This window comes from Ursus maritimus, unplaced genomic scaffold, assembly GCF_017311325.1.
Source record: "Ursus maritimus isolate PB19 unplaced genomic scaffold, ASM1731132v1 scaffold_14, whole genome shotgun sequence".
Lineage (NCBI taxonomy): Eukaryota > Metazoa > Chordata > Mammalia > Carnivora > Ursidae > Ursus > Ursus maritimus.
In genome coordinates this window covers 2897782-2912806 of record NW_024423786.1, presented here as the reverse complement: position 1 = coordinate 2912806, position 15025 = coordinate 2897782, and the positions used below count along the sequence as shown (strand labels likewise).

The 15025-nt window shown below is 42.0% G+C and overlaps 1 protein-coding gene across 4 annotated transcripts; it reads right to left on the bottom strand.

The window, feature by feature from the left end:
* Nucleotides 1-1868: 1868 nt before the first annotated feature.
* Nucleotides 1869-13533, bottom strand: LOC103669496 (CCHC-type zinc finger nucleic acid binding protein). 4 transcript variants are annotated; one of them, XM_040628378.1, is made up of 5 exons: nucleotides 13375-13533; nucleotides 4449-4586; nucleotides 4258-4350; nucleotides 3873-4074; nucleotides 1869-2867 (listed from the first exon to the last, which is right to left on the bottom strand). In XM_040628378.1, the coding sequence occupies exons 2-5, from the start codon at nucleotides 4570-4572 to the stop codon at nucleotides 2750-2752; spliced, it is 537 nt and encodes a 178-aa protein (XP_040484312.1). In that variant the 5' UTR covers nucleotides 4573-4586; nucleotides 13375-13533; the 3' UTR covers nucleotides 1869-2749. The 4 variants fall into 4 exon arrangements, with proteins under 4 accessions (XP_040484312.1, XP_040484313.1, XP_040484314.1 ...); XM_040628379.1 differs by having other exon boundaries at nucleotides 3873-4071; XM_040628380.1 differs by having other exon boundaries at nucleotides 4470-4586.
* Between the last annotated feature and the right edge of the window lie 1492 nt (nucleotides 13534-15025).

The window sequence follows — 15025 nt, the reverse complement described above, 5'->3', positions numbered from 1 at the left end:
TACAAGAGACATCCTTGCTCTTTTATCTACCTTGCAGGGATAGGAATCTCAGAAGACCTTACATAAAGGGGGGACTGGTTTCTTACCCATAATGAAAGCTGCTAAACCCCAAACAAACTTCACTTTTGACAGAACCACTTATCTATTAAGGCAATGCTACTTACTATCCGAAAACGATTTTTAAAAAGTTGCTTAGGGGCGCCTGGGTGGCACAGCGGTTAAGCGCCTGCCTTTGGCTCAGGGCGTGATCCCGGCGTTATGGGATCGAGCCCCACATCAGGCTCCTCTGCTATGAGCCTGCTTCTTCCTCTCCCACTCCCCCTGCTTGTGTTCTCTCTCTCGCTGGCTGTCTCTATCTCTGTCAAATAAATAAATAAAATCTTAAAGAAAAAAAAAAAGTTGCTTAAAACCAAGTCTTACAGGGCTCCTGAGTGGCTCAGTTGGTTGTGTGTCCAACTCTTGGTTTCAGCTCAGGCCATGATCTCAAGGTCCTGGGACTGAGCCCAATGTCAGGCTCCACACTCAGTGGGGAGTCTGCTTGAGGATTCTCTCGCTCTGCCCCCCCAATAAATAAAATAATCTTAAAAAAAAAAGTCTTATGACACATCCTGAATTGCTACAGGAATTGCTCATTGGCTCTCAGCAATTAGCTTGAATTCCCCAGAATACACATATTTTCACGTTGTACTTGCTCAGTCATCAAGGTCAATGCAACTAAACACAACCTTATGAAAGAATACTTATGTGGCCTGTGAATAGGCCCTCAGTTATGTGTATCAGAGGGCTTGAAACAAAAGGCTGCTAGGTACTACAAATGCAGCACAAAGAACAGTTGTGTGAAGTAAAGCAGGTCTAAATATCTCGTTTTCCAACTTGAGGCTGAAAAACTTGGGGGAAAATAACCCCATGTGTATCACCCCCAAACCTGAAACTACATTTAACAGTGATGCCTTTGAAAATAGCTCTTCCTTTATGTTGTCTTTTACTTGCAATAGAAACAAAAATTATCAAGACATTTAACATGCTTAGTTAACATCTGATATATATCATTTGCTCAATACAAATATCAAAGGAGAAAGACACTTGTTAGCTTGTATTCATGAGTTAAAGGACCTACATGTCAGGGGTTCACACTTTTTTTGCCTGCTTTTGACTATTAGACAAAGTAGGAATTGGCACAGCACAGACACGAATATCTTAACCTGCAATGGGTCACAAATTGACCAGACCTGAGGATGAAAAACTCACTATAACCAATGTGAAGAATCACATGGCAGTGTGAAGGGAAAAAAATAAATTAAGTTGGGAAAGCATAAGCCACTAACTATAGTTTAGTGGGGGGGGGGGGGGCAAAAAAAAGAGGACATTGGGTGGGAGGGATACTTGAGTAGGTTCTAGACTCCAGAGAGCTGTACATTTTTCAAGCAAGTTAAGCTTCCAAAAACTCAGGTATAAAGTGAGTTCGTTCGTTAAACCAAGTGATTTCTAAGGTCCACCTCACCTCTAGAACAAATCCTAGAAAAACAAGGAATTTAACATTTCAGATCTTTGTGAGGCCAAGAAAAATGTTAAATGCTAAAACATAATGGCATTAAAACTATTGAGAATGAACACGAGCTAAAGCACAGCATTATAATGGGTTACAAAGAGAATTTCTTATATCCCTGCAGAACAGGACACCGAAGGATCTAAAACCTATGCTTCCTTGTAATAGCTGTTTTTCATTACTAAAGATATGACTGAGTTAGTACACAAAGAAAAGTCCAAACTGTCAGCTTTTAGTCCTCCACATTCCCCTCTTTAATATGGCATTTTGCACTATGTACATTAATGAAAATTTGAAACAAACAAAAAGAACTTAGTCAAACTCCCCTTCCTCCTCCAGCTTTATTGGATAGTTTAAAATTACATTTCTATTTTCTAGGACTTCAGGTGCTCTCTCCATCTGACTTTTAAAAACTGATTACAGCAAATGAAACACAGTTGTCTAAGTGATATAGTATACAAAAATAACATCTTGATTTCTGTGAAAATGCATTTCTCTGCAATTCCTGAATAACTCCAAATTATGCTAACTCTGAGCATAGATGTTTACTCTGGGTTTTAGATTTAGTCTTTGAAAAAATGTGTTCTACACCTTTGCCATCACCTTATGTATATCCAGCCATCAACGCTGTGATGAAGTTGTTCCTGTTTAGGCCTTTATCCTGATTTTTCTCGCACAGCCATTAACACACATTTGTCTTTTTGTTTTGTTTACTCCCACTCAACAGTATGTTCTATGTAGGGCCTGATACAGATGTTACTTGGTGTTATTTAACAGCTACTGAGGTCAGACAATCCAAGGCCATCATTATGCTAAAATTAAAGTTATTTATGGAAGCTCATAAATACTTCCAGAATTGGTTTTACCTCCTACATGGGAACATATCCAAGAAACCCAGAACGGGCTTACTGGTCTGACTCAACTCTTCCCATTCCTCCATCCCTATTCACCAGTGGCGCGGAAAGGGGGTTCTTTAACAAAGCATTATACATAACACCTCTACCAAACTAAACATAAACTTTTTTTTTTGTAGTTAAATGCAGAAAGTCGATTTTTTTCCACCCCTTTCCTCCTTTTACACGGCAAGTAAAGCTCACTGGCCTGGGAGTAGCCTCTATCTGCCAACCTTTGGCCAGTGAAGAGGATTCAGAGAAAATAATACAACCATCAATCAGAAAAAGGAGGGGCGACAAAGGAAAATAATTAGGCTGTGGCTTCAATCGTGCATTCCCGTGCAAGGTGCCCTGACTCGCCACAGCGGTAACAGTTGACTTCACTTGTCTTGCTGCAGTTGATGGCTACGTGACCAGTTTCACCACACCTTAAAAAAGAGAGAGAGAGAGTTTTCACAACATGCCCAGAAAATGCAAAACCGTACTGAAGCAACAGTAACTACGGAACAAAAAGCAATGGAAAATGAAGCAATGCATTTCTTCCCTCAAAAGTCTCATTAACCCCTAAACTAAAAGCAGGAAGGAAGAATTAGATAACAAAGTACTCAATTATGCAGCCTAAGCCATAAAATTAAAATTTTCACCATAAGAGAGCCACCAAAAACACCAAAACAGCAAAAACAGGGGCACCTGGGTGGCTCAGCTGGTTAATACTGACTCTTAATTTCGGCCCAGGTCATGATCTCACGGTCAGGAGATTGAGCCCCATGGTCCACTCTGTGCTGGGCGAAGAGCCTGCTTGGGATTCTCTCTCTCCCCCTCCCCACCCCCGCCCAAATGTGAAAAACCATGACACTGGCCAAGATGTACCTTTTTCTTAAGTTTTATTTAAGTAATCTCTACACCCAGCATGGGACTCAAAATCATGTCCCCAGGATCAAGAGTCACACTGTCCTGTGACTGAGCCAGCCAGGTGCCCCAATATGTACCTTTATACAAATTAATCCCTAAGATTTCACTGGTAGGTACTTATCAAAATTTATCAAATTTTATGCCTTAAATATGTACATTTTATGTCTCATCCACAAAGATTTCTGGTTGCAGGACAAAATATTTGTGTATGAGAAATTATAGTTTTCTACGATGCCTCTGAAAACTCCAAATTACAGCACAACATTCTTATTTTTAAATTTAAACATTAAAAATCCCAGAGTTGTGTAAGTTGTCCAGATGCCATAAGCAACAAGCCATAATGGCAGAACAGTGCCTAATGTACAGACAGGCTGCTGGTTATATATGCTGAAAATCAGTATCATCTGGTCACAGCCAACTTTCACTGAAAGTACCGGTCCACAATGCCGTCCCATTCATACCTAACTCACCTCTAAAATCATCTCTGCCATGAGCCTTCCTCCAGCAACACCCTAACTTACCTATAGCACTTCACTTTGGTGCAGTCTTTTTGAATGTGTCCAAATTCTCCACAAGAATAGCACTTCTGCTCATCCGCATGGTCACAGTCACGAGCCAGGTGGCCTGGTTTGCCACAGTTGTAGCAGCACTGCTCTCGCTCTCTCTTGGGCTCCTTGCAGTCCTTGGCAATGTGGCCACCTCTACCGCAGTTATAGCAGGCTTCAACAATAAGGAAAAGAAGCAGACCAAGACTATAAAACCTTTACAAAACATTGCTCTGTTTTAAGCCATACAACACAAAAACCTCAAAGATAAAAAGTCTTTCCCAATGCTACGTGTAGCAGTAGCACATGCTCACCTCTCCAAATTCTAGAAGGGTATGAAAAGGAAGTGTTAAATACTTACCATCCTCTTGAAGATCACAATCCTTGGCAAGATGACCAGACTCACCACAGCGATAACAGATGTCTGGAAGAGATGAGGAAACAAACTGGAAACCTATTTTGGGCAAAAACAAAAAGAATTCGGCTAATTAGACCAGTCATGATACTAATAAATACTGAAGTGCTTCAAAATTTTTTATTCGACAAAAATACCTCTATCCGAGGTAAAACCACCTCTGCCACGGCTTCTCATTCCACGACCACGGCCTCCGCCAGTAGGGCATTCCCGGGCCCAATGGCCAGATCGTCCACACTTGAAACACTCATTGCTGCTCATGGCTGCAGTTAGATCTTCGAAATATTAAAAATGACATTGTTAAACTACTTGAAATTACTTTTATACTTTTATTGCCCTTTTATAGTGTATTTTTGGATAATTATTCTGGGGGAAGAAGCCAGCATATTATGTTGGTTAGAAAAAGAGCCACCAACAATGTACTTGGGCATTATATGCCTATTAAGAAATACATGAGAAGTGAAAAAATGTAAAGCATGTATTCTGATATAATTTCTGATTTTTAAAACCATCAAGACTGAATATACGGATTAATACAAATGTTAATTCAGTTATTAATGGGGTGATGGAATTTATAGGGTATCAATGCACATCCATTATTAGAAATAATACCTCATTCAAGGTCTAATTTAATGGACACATTTTCATGGTTACAAGCCAGTAAACTTTATTTTGGGCAACTGGAAGTTATTTAATGGTCATAAAATTGGAATAGCTCAAAATAACAGAGCTGTAGTACGTACTTCGAGAGTGAGGGGCAGGTAGAGAGCAACTACTTCTCTAACGTTAGCATTTAACAGTGCCTAGCTACACTGCAGCACTTGTCTGCAGACTCTTTAGAGCAGACATGTTAGACAAAATGCAGGATATAAATTTTCTCTAGAGGACACAGTATGTTAAAAATATCAGAAAAACAATAAAAGGGTACACCAAAGTGCTAAAACCATCTAAAGCACCGGGACCATTTTTCTCTCTCTCTTTTATTCTCTTCTTTCTAAATTTTTCTGTAGTTTCACATTTAAAACAAGGCTACTTGGAATAAAGATTCCTTTATTGGGTATTATTTACAAAGGGGGGGGCAAAACTCCCACTAAAGCAAATGAATTTTATACTTCTTATGTAACAATCTAAAAATAAACAGGGACTATTCCTGGAATAGAATGGAATAGAATGGAATGTTGCAGGAAAAACTCCTAGGAAAGTGGTTTTTAAAAAACTAGCTCGGAATAATGTAGTAACTTTTACATTTCCATACTTCCACATGGGATTATTTTTACTCTTATTTCCAGTGTCAAGCCACGGTACACTAAGTTTTTTAACTACCCTCTCAAAGCCATAAGCACCGTGATCTAGCAAAACAAACTGTTTCAACTAAGACTGACTAAATGGTGGAATTATCCAAACCAACCACAGCACCGAAACTGTGCTGAAATGGCAGCGAAATGGCAAAGACCCCCCTCCCCACCACCCTTTCAGTAACTGGTTCATTGCTAAGTTATAGAGAATCCAGTAACTAAAAATTAAGCTAAAGTTCAGTTTCAAAAGTTTCCATTGTCAAATATTCAAAAGAACTCAATACTTATCCCAAGCCTCTGCAATCAGATTCAGGGTAAGTTTTCAAAGAGATCTATCAATTCTTGCCACTCACCATATAAACACGTTACCAAAAAAAGGGGGCGGGGGAAGGACAGGTGGGGACCTGCATGGGATACTTAAGAGTTAGTAGTTTCAGGGGTTTCTGAGTGGCTCAGTTGGTTAAGCGTCCAACCCGTGATTTTGGCTCAGGTCATGATCTCATGGCCCTGGGATTGAGCCCTGCATCCGGCCCCACGCTCAGCAGAGAACGTCCTTAAGATTCTCTTCCCCCTCACCCCCCTCAAATAAATAAATCTTAAAAAAAAAAAAAAAAAAGTTACTGGTTTCAGATGCATAATGCACATTTCTAGTCAAAAGAAAACAGCCAGTAAAAACTAAAAATGTATTTTTGCAAAATATGAGATTACATTTGCTTCCTTTTACTGGTATTAGCCTTTTAAGTCATGTGAAGTACTGGTTTCCACCAGAGAGGAGTTAGGATAAAATAATAAAAAAAATAAAAATCACAGAAAAGAGCTGCTTATGGTACCTGTCCTCCGCTTCACCCTCATTTTCATTCTGCATCTTCTCCAGTTTATAGCCAGACCAATTTAAGCACATTTAACTATTGCTGTCAATGAGTTCTTTGCACAAAAATGACCACTTCCTTTTACAAGGTAATACAGGCAACTTGACAAGTCCTGAGTAGTTTATCATTTAATATTTAAACAAGAGGGGCCCCTGGGTGCCTAAGTTGGTTGAGTGTCTGACTCTCAATTTTGGCTCAGGTCATGATCTCAGGGTTGTGAGACTGAGCTCTGTGTCAGGCTCCATGTTCATCAGGGAATCTGCTGGAGGTTCTCTCTCCCTCTCACCCCCTCCCCCCACTCACTGATACACTCTCAAATAAATCTTAAAATTACACACACACACACACACACTCACAGGGCGCCTAGGTGGCTCAGTCAGTTAAGTGTTTGCCTTCCACTCAGGTCATGATCTCAGGGTCCTGGGACAAAGCACCACTGCTCAGCGGGTACCCTGCTTCTCCTCTAATAAATAAAATCTTTTAAAAAGTGATATATATGTATAAACAAGATAACTTTTCTTTTAGAAAATATCACGATCACATATTCAATATGCATTCCTAAAGCTAGTTTCGGACAATCACTCCCTTAGACTGATGCTTTAAAAGGACACTGTTTATTTCATAATAAGTACAAAGGACATGCATTTAATGAATCATCATGTTTATCAGTGGAATAAAGTCAGCAAGTAAAATTTTAGGTTTACTTTCAGCATAGAAATACGAGTTTAAAAAACTACTCAAGGGGCGCCTGGGTGGCTCAGTTGTTAAGCGTCTGCGTTCAGCTCAGGGCATGATCCCAGAGTTCTGGGATCAAGCCCCGTATCAAGCTCCTCCGCTGGGAGCCTGCTTCTTCCTCTCCCACTCCCCTTGCTTGTGTTCCCTCTCTCGCTGGCTGTCTCTGTCAAATAAATCTTAAATAAATATTCAAAAACTGAATAATCTACGTGGACAACATTTTTCATGAACTGTTTTTCCATTCTGCCTTCTCTCTATTCATGGGATCCAGATCCAAAATGAACAGAAGAAAAAGAAATGATAGGAAAAGTACTTCTGGAAAGAAGACAATTAGTTAAAATAACATTAAAAGATTAAACACTACACTCTACTTCTTCCCACCATAATTCCTAATTGAAATTTGGTTGAAATGTGATCATTTCTATATAAACCACAACTTATTTAGGGAAAGCAGTATTTCTCCATTTAGACAGTAATTAAACTATTCTACAAAACAGATATGCAACTTTATACATGGTAACTAGTTTTAGATATCTGCTTTGCCATCAACAAACTTCAGTTTGACATAATTTTGTTTACAGGAGTAAATTAAGGTTAAAAAAATACTACATCTTAAAAGGAAAAGAAACATTTCATTAACATCCCAAAGATCCATCATCAGTAGGCCACAGGCTTTTTAAAAGTTCTTCCCACTGAGCTTAGGTACTGTGTACGCAATCTGCCTTCTCCCCCTTTGGCCAAGCCAATCACAACCAGCTGTTCTACATTTTCACTGAGTCCCCTGTGATAGATTTGTCTGTCAGTAACACTAAACCAACCGGTTCCCACCATGTTTTCGAGACCTGCCACTTATCCTAGAAGCAGGTCCCCATCCTAATATTTATCTTATAGGCAAATGTATTTAGTTAAAAGGTCGTTAGAGAATTATATGCTATTCCCTATGAAAAGGAGAGGCAGTAAAGTAAGACAGCTGAGAATTACGGTTCTGTGATTCTCACTATGACTACTTCTGGCTGGAATTTTGCTGCACTGTCCTGCCTCCACCCCCTCCACCTGTCACAACCTTTTCCAACCTTCAACGGCCAACTCAAATGCCAACTCTTATAAAAGAATCTGATCACATCTCCCAGCCTGGAACTCTCCTTCCTAGTAAAACCCACAGTACTTTATTATTATCTGTCTGATGACACTACCATATTGATCTTTATCATATTCCTTGAGGGCAGAGACCAAGTAATTCACCTTTCAATCATCACAACACCCCATATAATTATCCTTTTAGTAGCAGTTATACTCAGTATTTTAACTGCTTGGGGGAAGGGGACAATAATCATTTGCTGAATGAAACAAATTCTGTTTCTTATACAGACCCAACCCAATCTAACCAAGTACTAACACCTAAATTCTTGCTATCACAAGAGTTACTGCACCATTAATTTAACAATGTAGGGGCGCCTGGGTGGTTCAGTCACTGGGCATCTGCCTTTAGCTCAGGTCATGATCCCAGGTCCCTGGGACTGAACTCCAAGTTGGGCTTCCTGCTCAGTGGGGAGTCCGCTTCTCTCTCTCCCTTCCTGACAGTTTGTGTGCTGTCATAAAATCTTTAAAAAAAAGTTAACAATGTATTTTTAAATTACATACTCATTGAGGACGTACAACCACTCTAAATTCAAGAATGCTTATTTCGGATTATCTAATAAAACCCTATTCCAAGAATTCACAATCAATTAGACCTCTAATATTTCATGGAATGCTACAAAACGTATCTGCTAATGAAGATAAAAGACAAAATGCTTTATTTTCACTGTTGCTAAGCAGAAGGTGAGCATATATTTCCTTCCTTTTGCTGCTAAAAATCATTGCTTGTATCTACACCAATGTCACACAGTGAAGATTTGGGGACTCCAACAGGTTAGCCTGGGTTAACCACTTACCCACCTGCTGTGTTACCTCAGACACAAGATCTGTCCTTATCAGGAAAGGATGACAAAACTGATCGGCGATGAGAATTGTCACGTGTCTTGTCCTTAACAGGTGCTCAACTTAAACTCTAAGGGTTATGTCTTCTACTTAGTCTTTCTACTCTTCCCCCAGTTAAGTTAGATTACTTACAGGTGGATTAGAACCCAGTGCAATGCCTCAGAGTAGGATTATTATAGGGCAAACTCTGCTTATACTCAAGTTTCCCATCTCAAAGTCTACTTCCTGAATGGAATGAAAAGGTAAGAAAAATGGGTAAATTCCAAACGACTTCACATTTCCAAGAACCGAAATCAGTTATCTGTTTCCACTTCATTTTTTGTGTATCAAATTTTCACGACATAAACCACACTTAAAAGGAGCACAAGGCATGCCAGGCAGCAGTAAGGCAGTCAAGATACCACTTGAAAGACTGAAAATTCACGGAGAGGCCATATATAATTAAGAGGTCCAACTACTTTACACTCATCTATGCTTAAATTCTGGAATTGATACTAAAAGATTATTGGTTATACTAACCTGTCTTCATCAGTGTTAACTGTTCCACATTTTTGATACTAAGAACAAAGCCAGTAAACTTAAATCTTAACAGGATACCATCAAGACTAACAATGTGAGTTCCAATGAATAAGACCCTAACTCTGGCTATAAATATATTTAAAATATGGGGCGCCTGGGTGGCTCAGTCGTTGAGTGTCTGCCTTCGGCTCAGGGCGTGATCCTGGCGTTATGGGATCGAGCCCCACATCAGGCACCTCCACTGGGAGCCTGCTTCTTCCTCTCCCACTCCCCCTGCTTGTGTTCCCTCTCTCTCTGGCTGTCTCTCTCTCTGTCAAATAAATAAAATCTTAAAAAAAAAAAAAAATAAGTAGTGACAGGCAAGGAAGGAGCAACAAAGTATGATGTGGATCTGGCTATCTTTACTGTTTTATATGGTTTTCCTAACATAGCTCTGTGTTTGTGTGTATTCACACTTACTGTATCTCTATTTCCTTGAAGTTTAGGGTTATCCCTGACTCATTCACACTCCTGACCTAACTATATCCAGACCATAGTGGAGCTTTTGCCCCCCCTGAATGTACTCCCTCATCATTATGTTCAAATAAATCAGTTTAGTGTTCCAACATGGTACTGAAACACTTCAGACTATTATAAGATAGACAAACTACAGACAGAAGGGAAGGAAGCAAGTTACTCTGTAAATTACCTGCATTCTGGCCAGAATAAAGGAGACCAGAGTGTTAATACTGGGAGTGATTCGGGGTTCTTATCCTGGTTCCTACCCTGGCTACCCCAAAGGGTTTTAAGGTTCTAATAACTAAATATCTACTATGACTCAAAGGTTAATAAACATATTATCTGTAATCCTTACAACCCTGCAAATTATGTATTCTTGTTCCCATTTTACTGATAAGGAGACTGAAGATCTAAGACCGTGTAAAACACGTTAATTTGTAATGCCGAAAGTATTTGTTCTCTTTAGATAAATCGAAACTAGAACTGATCAACCTTTTAAAAATCCACAGCCATTTATAAGTTTATTCACAGTATACCATCACACGGCCCTCCTGAATTTTAAGCTAAGATAGATTTTCTTAACCTTTGTGGTCGAACTTAGAGGAGTGTCACTACAGATCCGAAGACTGGCAACCTGATTTCACTAGTTAATAGCCTCATTTGTAATCATGGAGCCACTCCAGGTGATCACTGTAATACACTCTCATACTGATTAATAGATTCTATCTACTTACAACTCGCATTTTGGCGGCCATGAGCTCTCACTTTATTATTCCAGCAGTTTTTTATAACATGAAAATGGTGCACAGTTTACTGGAATTCTCAATAGCATGCCCTTACTGCAGCAGCAACTAACACTGCCAGAATAGGAGTTCTATTAAGTGAGACAGTAGGAAAAGAGCATTCTCCACATAGCAGGCCAGGATGCCTTGGCATCCGTCTTCTGGCTCTCCACTTACTGTCAGAAGGCTAGGAAGAGGAAAGAAGCCAACAATTTTTTTAAACTCTCACTCCCGCAAGGGGGAAAAAAAAGGCAAAAATCTCTCTTGTGGTCAAGTGCTTAGCCAACAGACCATTCCAATTAGTCAAATTGTGGTTCTACTGCTCTTAAGCACTAATCTGGTAACTTCCCATGTATGTACCACATATTTTTATTAAATTTTTTTTAAAAGGCAAAAATAATCCACTAAGTCACATAACCATCTACAAAACCCACTTATAATACCTTAAAGAAGAGATCACTCTGCCTGTTCCAGTTGTTCAAATGCTAGTGTAATAAATGCCCTTTGGGCTTCCATTGATTTGGCTCCAAATATTTGACTCCACATTTGTTTGAAACACATTACCTCTCATCAGTATGAAAATGTGGACCTTTAGGTTGCTAAGACATACCCAAGTTTTCTTTTTTTAAGATTTTATTTATTTGAGAGAGAGCGTGCACAAGCAGGGAAGGGGGTAGAAGGAGAAGCAGGCTCCCCGCTGAGCAGGGCTTGATCCCAGGACTCTGGGTCATGACCTGAGTGGAAGGCAGCCGCCCAACCGACTGAGCCACCCAGGCGCCCCTTACCCAAGTTTTCTAATGTGACATCTGCAGATAACTACCCAAACATATACTGTTAGCTTAAAAAAACCTGTTGCCAAGAGTTGTGATTTGGAAAAAATTTTAAATCCTTAATTCAGCCCCTGGGAATTTAATAACTTATTCTTTTTATATTCCAGTACAGAGAGCTCCTTGTAGACAAGAATCAGGTTCAACAAGCTAAAAACAGCATGTACCTACGTACGTGGCATTTGTAGAGGTTTGATTAAACCATGATCAGAGTAATTTTAAAGCATTTGAAAATGACTGCTTTGCAGAAGTGGGGGGAAGCCTAAGAGGAATCTCATCTCATACATCTTTTAAAAACCCTCAAAATCATATATGCAATTTATAGTGCTTGAGCAAGAGTAACAAAATCGCTATCTTAATTTAAGGTAACTTGTCCATGCGGAAATTAACTGGTTATGTTTCTCTCAAAAACTGGGTCAAACAGGAAAATAGGAAAACCTTTTCTAAAAAACAAGTTGTATAATTTGGGGTATGATGAGGATGTAAATTAACCTAGAGTCTTGGCTTCTTACCCTCTCCTGGGTCTTTCTGGATAATGACTGAAACACACTATCCCAAGTCACAGATGACTACTGAGCAATATTTTCTTTTTCGAAGACCTCCAAAACCAGATGTAGTCACTTCCTTTGGAAGTGCCCTGTGGCTGAGGCCATGTGGTTAACATGTGGCAACAAGCATACGCCTTACCCATAATAAAATCAACACCCAAACCCAAATGTGGGCAATTATGTCGTCCTGAAATAGGTTTTTCACATTTGGAATATCTAGACGGGGGCTGGCTCATTAACTTTCACGTCTCATTTTCAAATTAAATTATGTTTGGTTAATCCACGAAAACGACTGGATTTCGTCGATTCACGGAAGGCGAGACCTATCTGCCTCTTTTAGAACTGCAACGTTTAGAGAAGTAACTTAGCATTTGAACCACGATAAAAATTCAAGAATCGGGAAGCTATCAAGTATGGAGAGTACGAATTTCGAAGATTCTCAGACCTTCTGGCAGAGTATCCCACCACTCTAAACCCCAGCGCGTGTTCAGTGACCCTTTTCTAAGCCCATCAGAACCCTTGGCACATGGCCCGCCAGGCCCACTACCCCAGCACATGGCCTGCATAAATACCCAAACCCATCCACCCCACCACCACCACTGGGGTCCTTTCCCCACCACACAGCCTCCTTCCAGTAAGTTCCCGCCAAACCGACCCTCCGTCCCGCACTCCGCGACCCTCGAAGTCTCAGGACCTCAGTCCCAAGGGCGCCCGGGCCTCCTTTGCTGTAAGGCTGCGGCCTGGGGTGCGGCCTTGGCCCTGGAAGAGGCCCCGAGGCGCGGCGACCCAGCTTCCCACGACGGAAGGAAGGGCAGCGGGGTCGCCCGACTGCGGCAGGCCGGAAACCTGGACTTGAGGCGGCGGTGGCAGCCGAGTTTCCCGCCTGACGCAGCAGCAGGCCAGAGTGCGGCCGCCATCGCCGACTCACCGCTCCCAACCTCTCCGTCCGCCTCGGCCAGGGCCCGCAACGCGGCTTCCCCCCAACCCCAGGCCCCACTCTAGGCCCTCACCTTCGGCGTCTGAGCGGGCCCGCAGCGGCGGAGACTCGGACGCAGGCCCGGGGAAGGCGGCTCACAAGATAGCGGCTGTTTATTTTCAGGGTCCTTGCCTGCGCCACACGCGGGTCTGCACACGGCCCCACACACGCCGCTGCGCACGGCTCTCCTCCGCCTCGCCCACGCGGCCAATCAGCACGCGGAGCTCCGCCGTCCAATCAGAGCCGCCCCCGAGGAGGGCCGCCCAGCTTGAGCGCGGCGCGGGGCGGGGCGGGCCTCTACCTCCGCGCGCCGCGGCCTTTCCCAGCGTGCCCCGCGCGCGGCCTTTCCCGCCCGGAACCCCAGGCCCCGACCCTTCTCGGGCCTTTTCCGCTTATTCCAGGCCCCTCCCCACCCGGAGGAAATTTGGGTGTCCCGGCTTTGGTGATACCTCGCGGCTGCCGGCGACGAGGGATGCCAGAGGGCGGGTCTCAGCGAAATGGCTGTGATTAGCGTGGGGTCGGGGAAAATTCCTGTACCTTTTGGGGCTCAGAAAAAAGCGTCTGCTCCAAGACCTCTGGTTCGGACTGACTTTCCGAGCTAGGACCCGTTTCCTAAAACACACATCTCAGTTTAGGGAAAAGTCGCGGCTGCCAAGTGACAGAAGTTACTGTGGCTGTAGGTCACAGGCCCTAAGTTTTGTTTTGTTTTTGTGTGAGCCTAGGCAGAGCCTGGAACTCCCTGCTGTTTACACCTCTTAACAGATAAACCACCACCACCAACCCGCCATCACCCCCCTCACAAAGTGTACCCGGTGAGGGAAAGGGACCTGCCCTGCAGAGGGTGTGAAGATAGCGAAGGAACGGCCCGGAGACTTCGCCTCACAACACGGCTTGTGACCGTTTAGCACATTGATGAGTCACATTCCCTGCGACTTCAAGGGGGTAATACGGCGTGCCAGGAGAGCCATCTGGCCTGGGCTATCATGTTCAGGAATGGCCTTTAGTTGAGATTCGCTATCTTCTCCAAAAAAGATTGGATATGTAGTCATAGATACAATTTCAGGACGAAAATCATTTACATTGTTGAATGTGAACCAAAATTTTCGATAATTGGGTGTACCATCTTGAAACGGCTTTTGTTAGAAACGGAAAAAAAAATAGAACCACCCCCAGTGTCTTGAGCTCTAAAAGCCCTGAAATTATTGGAGTCTCCTACTAAGCTTAATACGCTCCGCAAGGTGAGTATGCAATCCAAGTTGTTGGCTGGTATACCCGAGAAATCTCCTTTTCGTTCCTTTAATGATCATCTTATTTTAAATTAATTGCACAGATCTATTAAGATGTTAAAACTGTGATAAACAGCCCTTGTTTGTAGCATTAATTCGGTGGGTAGCTGTGAAGACTTCAGCTGTCCTGCGCCCTTGGTCTCATCTCATTGAATCCTCCCAGTCCCCAGGCTGTATGACTTTTGAAATCATGTTCATGGGAAGGCACAGTGGTTAAGAGCACAGGTGTTGAGAGTCAGGCGTTAAACCTGGATTCAAATCACTAGTGCTTACTTAATCATTGTAGTGCATTTAGCAGGTTGTGCTCAACATAGCGCTCAGTGAAGGCTAGCGATTATCAAAGAGTGAATGAATTATTTCAAGGGCCAATTATTTTTTTAAAGCTTTTTTTAACCAAGA